This window comes from Populus euphratica, unplaced genomic scaffold (genome assembly GCF_000495115.2).
Source record: "Populus euphratica unplaced genomic scaffold, PopEup_1.0 scaffold16.1, whole genome shotgun sequence".
In the NCBI taxonomy this organism is placed as follows: Eukaryota; Viridiplantae; Streptophyta; class Magnoliopsida; order Malpighiales; family Salicaceae; genus Populus; species Populus euphratica.
This window is the reverse complement of record NW_011499882.1, coordinates 118,913-133,620: the sequence shown is the minus strand read 5'-3', so window position 1 is coordinate 133,620 and position 14,708 is coordinate 118,913. Positions and strand designations below refer to the sequence as shown.

At 31.5% G+C, this 14,708-nt stretch overlaps 3 protein-coding genes and 1 long non-coding RNA gene across 5 annotated transcripts in view; 2 read left to right on the top strand and 2 right to left on the bottom strand.

The window, feature by feature from the left end:
- LOC105129527 (uncharacterized) overlaps positions 1 to 714 on the bottom strand; it is a 41,925-nt gene extending 41,211 nt beyond the window's left edge. Inside the window, exon 1 of one of the 2 annotated variants that reach the window (XM_011031626.1) lies at positions 525 to 714. In XM_011031626.1, the coding sequence (XP_011029928.1) occupies positions 525 to 563 (39 nt within the window). In that variant the 5' untranslated portion in view covers positions 564 to 714. The remainder of the gene's footprint in view (positions 1 to 524) is intronic. The other variant, XM_011031628.1, reaches the window with a different exon arrangement.
- A 1,822-nt stretch (positions 715 to 2,536) lies between these two features.
- On the top strand, positions 2,537 to 5,845 carry LOC105129525 (probable arabinosyltransferase ARAD1). The gene is made up of 3 exons (XM_011031623.1): positions 2,537 to 3,601; positions 4,353 to 4,718; positions 5,194 to 5,845. The coding sequence occupies exons 1-3, from the start codon at positions 2,717 to 2,719 to the stop codon at positions 5,380 to 5,382; spliced, it is 1,440 nt and encodes a 479-aa protein (XP_011029925.1). The 5' UTR covers positions 2,537 to 2,716; the 3' UTR covers positions 5,383 to 5,845.
- A 1,320-nt stretch (positions 5,846 to 7,165) lies between these two features.
- Positions 7,166 to 7,730, bottom strand: LOC105129524 (uncharacterized). Its single transcript, XR_843089.1, has 2 exons — positions 7,470 to 7,730; positions 7,166 to 7,359 (listed from the first exon to the last, which is right to left on the bottom strand). It is a non-coding gene; the product is annotated as an uncharacterized LOC105129524 (long non-coding RNA).
- Positions 7,731 to 7,814: 84 nt separating this feature from the next.
- On the top strand, positions 7,815 to 9,976 carry SRX (sulfiredoxin). Its single transcript, XM_011031622.1, has 5 exons — positions 7,815 to 7,926; positions 8,027 to 8,190; positions 9,460 to 9,493; positions 9,570 to 9,663; positions 9,756 to 9,976. Exons 1-5 carry the CDS (start codon positions 7,857 to 7,859, stop codon positions 9,769 to 9,771), a joined length of 378 nt encoding a protein of 125 aa, XP_011029924.1. The 5' UTR covers positions 7,815 to 7,856; the 3' UTR covers positions 9,772 to 9,976.
- Positions 9,977 to 14,708: the final 4,732 nt, after the last annotated feature.

Here is a 14,708-nt window from a genome sequence, read left to right as displayed (position 1 = left end):
AAAATCTCTCTATTATTAGGAGAAAACACCTCACTTACTATCTCACAAATACCTCACAATTTTGTGGGATTACTCTCTTCTCACCCTCTCTTCTTTCTCTCTTATGGTGTGTATATAATGCTTGAATGCATTGCCTATTTATAGGCAAGCATCCATGCAAAAGACAAGGGGTTAGGCAAATAGCACCAATTTGGTGCATACAATTTTTGACTAAGATGGCTACACCTTCTCCCACTATTTTTAACTAAGGTGTAAAAGGATACTACACCTCTCCCATCATTTTTAACTAAAATGGTTAGCTTCACAAGGGCAATTAAATAAACTTTAATACGCGAGAGATCAATTGTACATATGCATCAAAGTCAACAACGTTATAACTACAAGACCCCGGTTTAAGCTTACATAGCTCCAAGTTAAGGCGCTGTATTTCTTTATCTTTTAGTGCTCAGAGATTAGAGTTATATCCAGACAATGCATCCTGCAAGCTAGCGATCAAAAATGCTAAGAAGAAAGTTGAAAGTTACCTTTATATTTCGTAGCTTCTTTTTTATCCATCGAATCATCTTCTTCTTCAATAATCTTTAATTTCAAAGATTGAACGATTCACTACCCGCGACGACTACTACTTTATGGACTCCGACCCTCAAAGATTGGACGCCAGGCTTGCAAGTCTGTGCTCTACAAGTATTTGCAATGGCAGCTCTTCTTATATATGCGTGTGTGCTTTGACCAAGTCAAGTGCTATCATAGCCCCAACTGTTTGCTAATTAATATACACAATTTTTTTTTTTATTGTTTGAATAATTAATATACACAATTTTTTTTTTTATTATTGTTTGAAAGTGTAGTTGTAATTGTTTTTTAAAATATTTTTATTAAAAAATAAAAAAATAATATTTTTTATTTTTAAAAAATTATTTTTGAAACTAACAAATGAAAATACTAAATTAAAAAATTAAAAAATTAATTTTTTTTATGCCTTGCCAACCCATTTTCAGAAAGAAATCTATCTACACTGCTTCCTTTAATGATGTTTGTCTGTTCTTGCATTTGCTTTGTTTATTCTACGTTATTATTGACTTTTGCCAGTCTTTTCCCGCGTTGAGGTTTTCTCGTGTGTGAAAGACTTTGTTTTTCTTTTCACAACTTTCGTCGTTGTTTCTAAAGTTCTCTGTTCTTTCAAGAAAATAAGATTAAAAAAAAACGGCATAGTTTTAATTAAAAAAAGGGAAAATTATAGAATGATTCAAAAGTTTTCTGAATTGACTTGCTATATTTATTCTATGTTATTATTGACCTTATCTTTTTTAATTTTCTTCACATGATACCGGTTCATGATGCATCATTGATAAATAAGATAATCTTAACCTAGCCGGTCTGAAAGAGAGAAATTTGTACAGTCTCAATCTTATTAATAAATATTTTTAGAGATTTTGCCAGTTACAGTAATGATCATCATACTAATTACTTTCAAAGTGTTGAAACATGGTTTGGAATTAATGAAAAATCTGGGTTCTTGAATCATGACATGATCTGTCAGCCTAGTGGGACACCTTTTCCGTGCAATACAAATGAATGGTACTATGCTGATTGCCATGCCTATGTATATGATAAACTCATTGAGTTCACAATAACAAGTTCATTTTCTGAGTTGTTTTCTTATACAGTCCCAGGAATCAGGGCAGATTACGCCAAAAAGCTGATGCACACACAAGTTCGTTCTTGAGCTGGTGAAGCTACTGTGGGAACAGGTTCTGTTATTGGATGATTCACAAATTGCAGAGCTACTTGCAGGCCCTTCACTACCACTCTTCGTTGCAGCTGCATTCATAATTTTTGAGTTTCTAATTGCGCAAATAAAAAGTCTTTAACCTTATTCATGATATTGAAGCACACAAGGACATGACAACTGCTTATAAAGATATTAACAACGCCAGCATATTGCATTTGGCTGGAATAGTTGCGCCTGTGGATAAACTTAATGTTATTTCTGTGCAGCCCTTCAGAGGCAGCGACAAATACCTATCTCTCTAGGTTCTTCTGTCCCTGCAACTTTGTTTTGCATTTTTACAAGTTTCAGTATGATCCATTCTGTATGTGGGGCTGTCGCCTGGAAAAGTATAGATAGCTATGTAATAATACCAGTTGAACAAAGAGTTCTTGTAACATTTGCTTAGACAATTTCTTGTGCATTTTGGTTAGTGTACTATGATAAATAAAAGGAAAAAAAAATGTATTTAGTTGGGGGAATACAAATAAAACTTAAAATAAATCGGTTTATGTAATGTTTTTTTCGAATAAATTTTTATTTTTTAAAATGAAAATAATTAAAAAGACAGAATCATATTTCTATTAACATTTTTTTTTATTTTTTCATATTTAAGACAACATTGGAATGGTATTTAAATCATGAACGTAATTAGAGGGAAAAAAAATTATCTTGGTGGTTTAGGACGAATGGCCGAGAAAAAACTTGAAAATGTCATGAAAAAATGAAAGATAATAAAATTAAAAAGAAAATTAAATTTGATAAAAAGAAAGTTTTTTTTTTAAAAAAAAAAACCTAAATCCAACGATACATTGATTCCCCTCTCCTAAAATTACCTCTTAATTTTCTCAAAAGCATCGATAGACGTGGCATCTTCCGACGCATCAGCTGCACATTGAAACAGTTCTCCGGCACGCAGCTGGCCTTCCTCCTCCACTGCTCAAAAAAATGATCGAGAAATTATTAAAAACCAGAAACCCTAAATCGCCAAATTCCAGCAAATTTCCCCAAATTATGACGCGAAAATCCTCTCTGTTAAAACAAACCCTAATTTTATCCGCCTCCACAGTCCTCATCATCTACGTCTCCTTCAACACCTTCCTCAGCTACTTCACCACCACGGCCACTGCTGGTGTCTCCGCTACAACTTCGTCATTCTTCGCCGAGCAGATTTCCAGAGAGAATTTCCAAGATTTCTCCGTGAAAGCGACGGGAAATGAGAGGAAAGTTAGGGTATTCATGCACGATCTGCCCAAGAAGTTCACAACAGGAATCATCGAGAATCACGCGCTGGCGCGTGGCTATTCTAACTTGTCTAAGGTGAGTTACCCCGGTCACCAACACATGGGTGAATGGTACTTGTATTCGGATCTTTCCCGACCTGAATCGGACCGAGTTGGATCACCTGTGGTCAAAGTAAATGACCCGGAGGAGGCTGACTTGTTTTATGTTCCGGTCTTTTCTTCTCTCAGTTTGACAGTGAATCCAGTTCAGGTAGGGACAGTGCCCGTTTCGGGTCCGGTTTATAGTGATGAGAAGATGCAAGACGAGCTGGTAGAGTGGTTAGAGAAGCAGGAGTATTGGAGGAGGAATAATGGAAGAGATCATGTGCTTTTTGCTGGGGATCCGAATGCCCTTTATCGGGTCTTGGACCGCGTCAAGAATGCGGTTCTGTTGCTGTCGGATTTCGGGCGGGTTAGAAGTGATCAAGGGTCATTAGTCAAGGATGTCATCGTGCCTTACGCGCATAGGATTAATGTTTATAATGGCGATATTGGTGTGGATGATAGAAAAACGCTCTTGTTTTTCATGGGCAATCGATACAGGAAAGATGTAAGCTTATTGACTGTCTTAAAGCTTTATGTGATGTTTGCTGGAAGGAAATATTTATATTGCGTTCGAGAAAATGAAAGATCAAATATTTATTTGCAGATTCATCTATAGCTAACGTTCTTGGCATATGTTAAGAGAAATTATGTGGTTATGCCCTTGTTTGGTTGAGAGAAGGACGGCATTGTGAATTCTTTTTTATTCCCCTCCCTGATGGGTGTGTAGAAAAGACCTGAGTTTTTAAAGCCTGTAGAAATTTGTTAGAGAAATGTTATTATGAGGCCCGTTTGTTTTCTTTTGAAAAAAATTGAAAATTTTTAATTTTTAAAGGCTGTTTGTTTAAAAAATGAAAAAAATATAGTTTTAATGTATTTTCAAAAGAAAAAAAACCACTACCGCACTCCTAAACGAGCTCTATGACACCGAGAAATTAGAGGTATGATTATTATGGCTGTATGGTGCGGTGACATTTATGCTCTGTGGTTTAGATGTGTGGAAATGTGCACTTGTATTTCACCAGTTGTTTTGTTGCTGTTGGTATCAGCTTTAGCATTACTAATAATGTGAAGTGGTGATACTAATCTGTAGATTTGTTTAAAGTGACTCCTTGGCATTGCCCAGAATGAGAAAAGGGGATTATAGTTTTGCATGTGCTGATGTGTTTTATTGAAAGAACATGTCATGTCATCTTTACTGATATTTAGATAACTGATATTCGTGATGTTATGTTTTGTTTCAACCCTTACTCTTTCAGGGTGGAAAAATTCGTGATATGCTTTTTCAATTGCTTGAGAAAGAAGAGGATGTCTTGATAAGTCATGGGACACAATCTAGGGAAAGTCGGCGCACAGCAACGCGTGGCATGCATACTTCAAAGTTCTGTTTGAATCCTGCCGGTGATACCCCATCAGCTTGCCGTCTTTTTGATTCCATTGTTAGCTTGTGTGTGCCATTGATAGTCAGTGATGGTATTGAGTTACCATTCGAAGATGTCATAGACTACAGAAAGATAGGAATTTTTGTGGATACTGAGTCGTCTCTAAAGCCAGGATATTTAGTTAAATTGCTGAGAGCAGTATCCACAGAAAGAATACTGGAATATCAGAAAGAGATGAGAGAGGTAAATTCTACTACATTTTTCTTATAATCAAAACTTCTATTTTGGTGAAGGTGTTACGCTCTTTGTTGCTCTTCTTAATTCTTTCATTGTATTGCAGATGTTCTTTACATGTCACAGTGATTGTTTTATTTTTATTTTTTTTGGTTTTCTTGGGAATAAAAGGTGAAGATTTTTTTTTTAAAGTTGGGATTTGGAACCATATGAACTTTCTTTTTCTTGGCCCAAGGACAGCTACTTAAAATGATCTTACACAAGTTTGTTACGCAGATCACCATAACAAGAACGTTTATTTGCGTGCTGTGTGTGGGTGTAATAGAAAATTATTCTAGCTTTTGAAATCGGACAGTTGTATTCAATTCATTTTTCCCTACATCGTATAGCTGATGTGTTGAAGTTATTTTTTAGTGATCACAACTTGTGGTGTAACATCAGTTACTTGTAGTTAAGTTCTTTCCATTTGAAATGTGTGATTCAGGTGAAACGATATTTTGAATACAGCGATCCAAATGGAACTGTGAATGAAATTTGGCGGGAAATAGGACAAAAGGTGCCCCTTATTCAACTGATGATCAATCGTGAGAAACGGCTTGTTAAGAGGGATTCTATTGAACCAGACTGTTCTTGTCTGTGTACAAATCAGAGTACACTTTTCACCTCCTTGTGATACCGAAACAGATGATGAAGGGCCTAGTTCAGATGTCTCCTGATGTCTCTGGGGAAGGCTCCTCCTGCGTCCAGAAGAATGGCAAATGTTGATGTGTAGCTTTATTGTCTGAAGTAGAATGAAGGAAGCCCCCTGCTCCTTGGAAGGCTGGTTTCTAACAATGCACCAGGTGATCGATCATGAAAATGCCCTCGTGAAAGTTCTTACACAGCAAACATAGCTATAGATTTCCTTTCATATTTTTTATATAGTTCTTCACAGGCTCACACACAACTCATGCTACATAGCATTTGATCAGTCTCAATATTGGACTTCCTAGTTGTAGAATGTTCTATACTTGTAGAAAATAAAGCTTACCATAATTTTGTTTGATTCTTTCACATCGTCGTTGCTTGCTTTGATAACTAACCTGGCTTTAATTTTGTATATAACATCACTTCCTAGAAGTTTTGTATTTTTAGCATCTCGTCTGATCTTGGATGTGGCCAATTGCATTCAGTATTACAATTAGCATCACTAACTTTAGCGATCACGCTACTCTACAGGTTAATTTTTTTTAACATAAAAAAAATGTTCAGCCAGTATTTTTTTAAAAAAATAAGAAAGATCTAAGCTAATTAAACAAAATATTATAAAGTGTGTATCACGTATTTATATTTGATAAGTTAATTTAATTTAATTCAATTCAAAAAATATTTAAAAAAAAAAAAATTAAAAAAGAATATTTGATAAGTTAATTTAATTTAATTCAATTCAAAATATATTTAAAAAAAAAAAAATTAAAAAAGAATAATAAATAAATAAAACCTAAGATAAGTTGTGTTATTAATGTGAAATCTTATATAAAAAATAATAGGATTTAATTTTTAATTAAATAATTATTAAATAATGAAATTAAAAAATATTAGTGTTTTTATAAATAAAAAAACAAGTAAATTAAAGTGAGTTTTTTAAATTTAGATTAATTTTTTAAACTTGAAACTCGTGAAATTTTAAATCCAAACTAAATTAAAATATTTATTATTAATTAATATAACATTAAAAAGTAAAACAAAAAATAGTTTTAAAACAAAATAAAAAATAAGTATAAAATTTGATAGGAAAAAATATAAATGATGATTAAATTATAAAAAAATAATTTTAAAAAAACTATTTTAAATAAAAAAAATAGCAATAAAAATAATAAAAACTAAATATAACATAAAAAAATTTAAATTTAAATTTTTTTAAAATTTAAATAGTAATTAAAAAAACATAAACTAAATAAAAAATTCAAGTCACTTTAAAGTATTAGAGAGTCAAATATATATATATATATATATATATATTTGGGTTTGATGGTATATATTAATGTAAGCATTGCAAAATAAAGAAATATATTGTGAATCAAGTTGGGCTCATCGAAAAATAAATCCTGAATCTTGCAACCTAGTGGAAGTTGAATTTTGCAATGCTCTACATAGTAGAGATGTGTTTAGGATTGTACCGCATATTAAAATATTTTTGATTTAAAAATGTATTAAAATAAAAATATTTTATTTTTAAAAATTATTATCATTATTAGCATGTTAAAACAGTTTGAAAATATTTAAAAAATTCATTTTAGATTAAAAAAATTTAAAAAACACGACTTGTAGAGCTTCCCCAAGCACACTCTAATTCATGAAAAAAAGTATTTTCTAGCATGTAGGGGTTAGAAGCAGTTGAACACGCCACCATTTTCCCAACTTCGCTCTGCATCTAGTCAGAAGTTACAGAAGGCGAGGAGAGAAAGCTTTCGATGATCAAAAGAAGTCGTTGCAGCTTACAACTTTAACAGATCTGAGTATAGAAATAATCCAAGAAAGTGATGGGAAAAAAAAAAAGAAAATGGTGTCATCAAGCTTCAAGATGAATTTATTCAAATCTTTCAACCAGGTGGCCATTTCATCCATCCTCCACCCAGGACATGTAACTGCAAATGATTGAGAGATTGACCTGGAGAGAGAGAGAGAGAGAGAGAGAGAGAAGACTATCAGCACCTTAATGGATGGAAAAGATACTAAAAAAGACTAGAAGTTACAGAAATGAGGTGTGTGTGAACTTACAAGCACCACGACCGTCGTTGATAACAGCACGAAATCCATCAAGGATGCCTTCTTTTTCAGCCACAACTTTGGCAGCATAAAGAAGTTGGCCCGGCACCTCTCCATGGCTTGCTTCCGCCTAATAAAAAGCAATAATCAACTGCTAGCTACCGTTTTAAATTTCAAAGCTGTATAGTCATTTCCATAAAAGTAAAAATTCCCACAACAACAAGATTGCAAAATAGAGAATAGAAGGATGACATCAATACAAATAAGAGTAAGGAAACCAAAATAATAAGAAAACGAAAGTAGAGGGACTAAATGCATCATTAACCTAAGTCCTAAGCCACCAATTTTATTTGGTTAATATTAAAAGAGAAACAGAGGCGAAGGTGGGCTACATAAAAGATGGCAAATTTTGTTTTGAGACTGCCAGCAACCAGTTTCAGGAGCTTCTCTATTTCAGCTTCATCAAATGGTAATCTCTGTCATTAGAATTTTTAATTTTTTTTTTGATCTCTCAATTTGCAAGAAGTATTTATTTCTGTGATTGAGGAGGTTGTTTTTGCAATATTCAGGGGCTGTTCCAGGGACAAGTACTAGAGCACAAAATGGAGGGCCAGTGATCTTAGAGTTGCCACTTGATAAGATAAGGAGGCCATTGATGAGAACCAGAGCTAATGATCCAAATAAGGTGAAAGAACTCATGGATAGCATCAAAGAAATTGGTCTTCAAGTACCTGTAAGAATCTTTTGTCTTTTGTAGGATATAATTGCTGCATTCATTTGGTTTCTGGGTTGCTGCTACTTGAATACTTAAATTCTTTTTTTAATATTAATTGTCTGTCTCAATTTTTAATTTTTTTGTTTGATTGGTAAATATATTGATGAAATGAATACGAGTGGTAGAAATTTTGTGACATTTAGGTGAAGTAACATGACAGAATATAGACTTAGAAGATTATATTTCTTTCATTTTAGAAATTTTATTTTTTAATTTTCCTATTTAGTATTGTTAGGCTTCTCGATTTTTAATAATTAAAGGGAATAGTTTTCCTGTTTTTACTTTACTTTTCTTTTCTAGATTTTTCCATGTAAAAGGTTGTGATAGCATTTTGCAAGTGAAACATGAATGAAGGAATGAAATTAAGTATTTTGGCGTCTCCCATAATTATGGTTTTTCTTGATGATTGTTTGGGTTTTGACTTGTAACAAACCTGGTAAATCTTTGAGTCTTTGAGGGATGGGATTTGATTTATAACAAACCCCACTACTTGTCAAGTATTTTTCTGTCAATAAAAAGATAAAAGGAGGGGAAAAGGTTATGAATTTTGAGAACAATGAACTTGAGTTGTTTGAGTCTTATGTATTGTTTAGATTTTAGGCCATGTCATATCTATCTGTATCGTACTTTATATACGACTGATATCTAGAAATAAATTTACAAGAATGAAAGGCCAATCTCCTTCAAGTCGTTGATTCGTGTGTCTAGGAAGATTGAAGGTTAGTTCCAGATATGTATGAAAAACAATCTATTCTCTTGAAGTCCGACTTCTCTGTCCAATCAAATGGCTGATTTTATCAAAACAAGATTCGCAAGATGAAACTTGGGAAATCTTGAACACGTTTTCATACCTTTGGCATGCTTGAGACTGTGTAGCAAATACACACAAATCACAGAGTTCGTATTTTTGGCCCGTTATATTGAGTTTTATGGTAAATAAGAGTGCGTGGCCTAGGTAGATAGTCACAGCTGTATCTTTCTTTTGAAGATGAGAGTAGTTGCATCTTACTCATTCTTCATTGGATTTCTTACTTTGCAATTGTTGCTTGAGGAAAAGAAAGAAATGGATCGCATCGAAGTGACCTTTAGTCCCCTCGTTAATCTAGTGCTAGAAATTCCTAGACAGATTTGATATGCGCTTAACTTGAATGGCATGTGTTCTAAAGAAGCTTTGTTTCCTTAATTTCAAATCCGTTGTGCCATCACTATCCTTTATAATCATTGCAGATTGATGTGCTTGAGGTCGATGGAGTTTACTATGGTATGTGCTCATATGCTCATATGAAAATCTAGCGTTTCTCTTCACCATCTCATATCATCATTGTTCTCACTTGTAGGATTCTCGGGTTGCCATCGTTATGAAGCTCACCAGCGCCTTGGGCTCCCCACAATTCGTTGCAAAATTCGACGTGGAACTAAAGAAACTCTAAGGTTTACCTTTGATCTCTTGTCAATACTTTATGATCTTCATCAAACTCTGTTGATAAGTAATTTGATCTTGCCTTTTCCATTTTATTTTGCAGGCATCACCTCCGCTGAGTCCTGGTATGAAGTCTTTTCCAAGTGATTAATCTGTAACTTAGTTTGGATATCGCTATTATCCTGGACCGCTGGACTCTTATTGCAAGTAATTACAAGGGTTATATCAATATCACATATATACAAGTGTTAGAGTTTATACATTTTATCATTCTAATAAAAATGGTCATACACAAGCTGCTTTTATGACTCTAGTAGTTTTGAATTCTACTACTTTTTTTTCCCTCACATTTCTAAGCTATTTTAGCTATAATGGGAGAAATATGATTTCACATATTGGTGCCTTTGGCCTCCTAAATGATGCAGCTGCATTCCTTGCACATGATGAATGAGCAATGAAAGTTTCTCACCAGATCCACTTCTTGTTTATATACTCCTGTGTCTGAGCATTCAGTATTTCTTCTCTTCACGTGCTTCTTCCTTGGTGTTGTTTCATCTAGCATTTGCATGCCGACGGACAGATGTGCCATCTTCTTTGCCTAAATTTCTCTAATTAATTCTCTACTCTCTCCATGCTGGTTGACACACACACTCCGTAGAAGAGAAGGATGAAGAAGGTAAGGAGCTCGTAGAAACCGGCTTTGGTATTTGTATTTCTTAGGTATAGCTTTTAGCTGGGAGATAAAAGACAGAAGGGGTGGAACTATGGGGATGAGACAGTAAGAGATAAGACGTGGGAGGAATGACTGATTTATATTTACCCTTGTGCATATTCTTGTTTGTTTCCAATAGCCACGGTGGATAGGGTAACTCAAGGGGGAGAGGATTCTGATGGAGGGGTGAAAATTTTATATTGAATTTAGGTTTTTCAGGACCGCATCTTGGACTCAAAATATATGGGCTTGAGGTGGCATTTTGTTTTTAAGCTCAATATTCCTTGCAAAGTGAGTTAATTATTGGAATAGAGGCTGTCCTACATTTAAATTATTAAAATTGTAGGAGAGAAATAGCATGGAAGGAAGAGAAAGAAAGAAACGATTTGTGGGTTATGTATGAACTCATGTTCTTAAATGAGCTGAATGATCTAAATAGTTTTCTTAGATTATTTTTCTGGTAATATAAGGTATTTATACACTTTAATCGCATAAACTTATCTCACAAAGAGTAAAATAATGATAAAGAATAGTTGTTCTCTATGTAAATAATCTAAAAGGTCGTGTTGTCGATTGCTGTGTCGTTGGAAGATTAGAACTTGCAAGTGAAAGGTATGAGCGGTGAGTGAATGTGAGCTCTCTCCAGGGAGCAAGTTACCAGGAGATAGCTGTGGATGAGAAAGATAGGTATTATACTGAAAATTCGTGTATAAGGATTAAAAAATCAGCGAGTTTATTTGCTGGAGAAAAGTTTTTTTTTTAAAGTGATTTTTTTAAAAAAATAAAAATTAGATAATATAATAAGAATTAAGTTGAAAAATATTTTTTATATTTGATTATATCTTGAAAAATAAGTTGAAAAATAACTTATTAATATTTTATTTTTTTAAGTTTATTAAAATAATAAAAAAATCTTACAAATTAAAAAGTTGAATGAAAATAAAATTAAAAAAATATAATTTTATAAATTATCTCAAATAAAATAAAAAATAATCAAAATAATAAAGATTAAATCTAAAAAATAAAAAAATAAAAATTAACATTTCATAAATTATTTTAAATAAAATAAGTAACAATTAAAAAAATAAGGACTAAATTTGATAAATAAAAAATTTCAATTAAAAAATAATTTAGAAAAATCAAATAACAATTATAAAACGAAGATAAAAGTTAATATTAAAATTAAATTATAAAGGATGAAATTAAAAAATAAATACTCAAAATAATATATAGAAATCAAAAGTTTAATAACTAAATTTGACATAATCAACAAATAATATGATATTTCTAAATTTTTCATGACTTCTGAAAAGTATTTTTTGCTTAAAATAAAAGGAAAATATTTTTCTGAAAATTATATCAAAATTTTCTTTAATTAAAAAATATATTTTATTGATCAATTTTTTAATAATAAACAAATATATATAAATTTAAAAAGTAATTTCATCTATTTTTATTGTCTTAAAAATATAAAAATATAGTTACATAACCTTTACCAATCTAACCGGCCAATTTAGAATCTAATTTATGCAAGGTATAAAATGTTCTGAGTTAACCAAAAAAAAAAAGTTAAGCCTGTCAAAAACATGGAGTGAGCTGATTATTTAAGTTTGATCCAATCAAAACATGATCTTTAATTCATTCCTTAAGTTGAAAAAATAATAAAAACAATGTTATTTGAATTTATTTTTTAAAGAAATAATTTGGGTCGATCATCCTAGCCCGAGACTCTTGATGTGAGCACTTTCCAAGCTGATCTCAAGATGGGTTTTATAACTATACTTGGAAGGAGTAACCCTCCTTAGGGTTTGTGCCTGCTCGCTGAAGAGTAGTCCGTTGAGCTGTGGGAGAGGAATAGTGTTTTTGCCCTTTAAATAAATAAAAATTCAAAATTCATTCCATCCTAGTTTTAGAACACAATACCGAACTTAGATAAGTATGTTTTTGTCTTTAAACAGCTAGGAGGATTATAATATTATATTTGTTTGGTTTAGGCTGTCATGTTTTGTATTAACAACTCTTTAACTACTAAATTTGCTCTGGTTCGTTTTCTTTATTTCCGAGCTAACTAAACAGGCTGAAAAGGGAAGTGGGAAATGAATTTGATGGGGTTGGTATCATGGAGGCCAGGTGTAGAGAATTAAGAGGTGGATGGATACATACACACTAACATCTATCTCTTACATATTACTCCTCAGTTACACTCCTCCATTCCCAGGCACTATAAATCCAATCATGCTGGCTTAATGTCTAAGTCAAGTATGCTATCCTAATCCAAATCTTACTGAATTCTTCCATTGTACGCCCAGCACATGAATCCCTCCAATCCCCAGCCAGCCACCATCGTGAGGAAGTCAACCGTCCAGTAAAATCATCGCCGGTTCCCATGCCCGCACACACACCATTGTAGCAGAAAGCTTGTTTAAAATTACAGTAATGAACTTCAGTTGACTCATAAATTTAGATCTAAACTCGAGTTAAGTTTGTAGTTAAACTATATAAAATATTGACCTGGTAAAACTTGATTAAGTTTACTATTTTTTTAGTGATTTAGCCAAAACTGGTTGAGTCAACATGAAGGAGATTTAAAAAAAATAAAGCAAAATAACATTGTTTTAATTAAAAAAAAGAAAATTACTTTTAGTATTCTATAATCTGGTTAAAATTATATTTGTTTATGAACTTTTAAAAAATTATAGTTTAGATACAAAATAAATATAAAATAAACATAAAATAAACTAAATTATGAAATGATTCAGAATGTAAATCGATACCCTTTTAATAAAGTTCAATTTAAAAACTTAATAGACAAATATAATTTTATCTAAATTATAAATTAATAAAGATATTTTTTTCTAACATAATTAATTTGATAAATTACAGGTTGATTCGGTGAGTTACCGTTGAATATTCTTTTTCAAATCATATCCACAACCCCATAGGTTTTTCAGAGTTAATTTTAGAATATTATAGATGTGAAGGAAAACAAAACTTGATAGCTGGTAAATATAAGGGGTTAATTAATTAATTAATTAATTAATTTATTAAGTTGGTTATGCTGTTAATTAACAAGTCTGTCAAATAACAGCGGCTTGATAATATGTCTAACTTAATTAATGGGATGATAATACGAAAAAAAAACAATGCAATTTCACAATTTTTTTTCTTTTTACTTTCGGCACTGTTACTGTGGACATTGACTGAAGCCCTAACCTGACAATTTCATTTTGAAAACCTTAAGTTTATTAATTTGGAACTTTATATCATCAGTCGCGACCACTGTCATTCGAATGGGCTGCCTTAAAAGGAAACTCATAGGACCTTGTAAATGATCTACTTCGCCAGCTTAAAAATATGGACAAATTCACCATATGATTAACATTTATTCTTGGATCAGAATAATTAAGATATGATTAGGGGTGTTCAGGGGTTGGGTTGGTTCCGGTCAATATCTCTAATTATATACAACTAAATTTTTAATATTTTATAAATTATACGTTTGAACAGGTTATATATATACCGAGGGGTAATTTTTTAACATTATATCACATAAATAATCAGCACTAAACATAAAAAAATTAAATATTTAACAAAAAAGATGAAAAAAAAATCATTTCATTTTGAAATGATGAAATTATTTTTTTTAAAAATTATTTTTATATTTTTATTTTTATTATTTTAACCAAATATATTTTTTCTGCAAAGACACCAAACAAACTCAACTTTAAGAATCAAGCAAGCACAGGACCATGTCCACACTATAAATATTTTTCTATCACCCACACCATTTCAGACACAAATCTACAAACTAATTTGAAAAATATTTCGGATTATTAAATTATTGTGTTAATTTATAAATCACCATGTAACTATTTTTATAAAATAATATTTTTATCTTATTTTTTTAATTATTGATTTGATTAATTAAATTAGTAAAAACTTGTATATATTAATATGATATAATTAAAACTTGTATATTTAAATAAGTTATGGTTATTTTTGAAAATGTTTTTTAATTTATAAATATATTAAAATAATATATTTTTATTTTTTAAAAATTATTTTTAGTATTAATATATCAAAATATCTAAAACTACTTAAAAAATATTAATTTAAAATAAAAAATAAATATTTTTTTAATTTTTTAAAAATATATTTAAAACACAAAAATAAATAACCTCCCATCTTTAATTTCTCAGACCAGCTTTAACATCTTTGAAATATAAAACAAGGAAAGGTAATCTTCTCTACACTCCACCAATCATGTTGCTGTACTTTTATTATATACGTGCATCCCACCATCTCAAAAGCATCTCCTTATCAGAAAACCAAAGAAAAATAAAA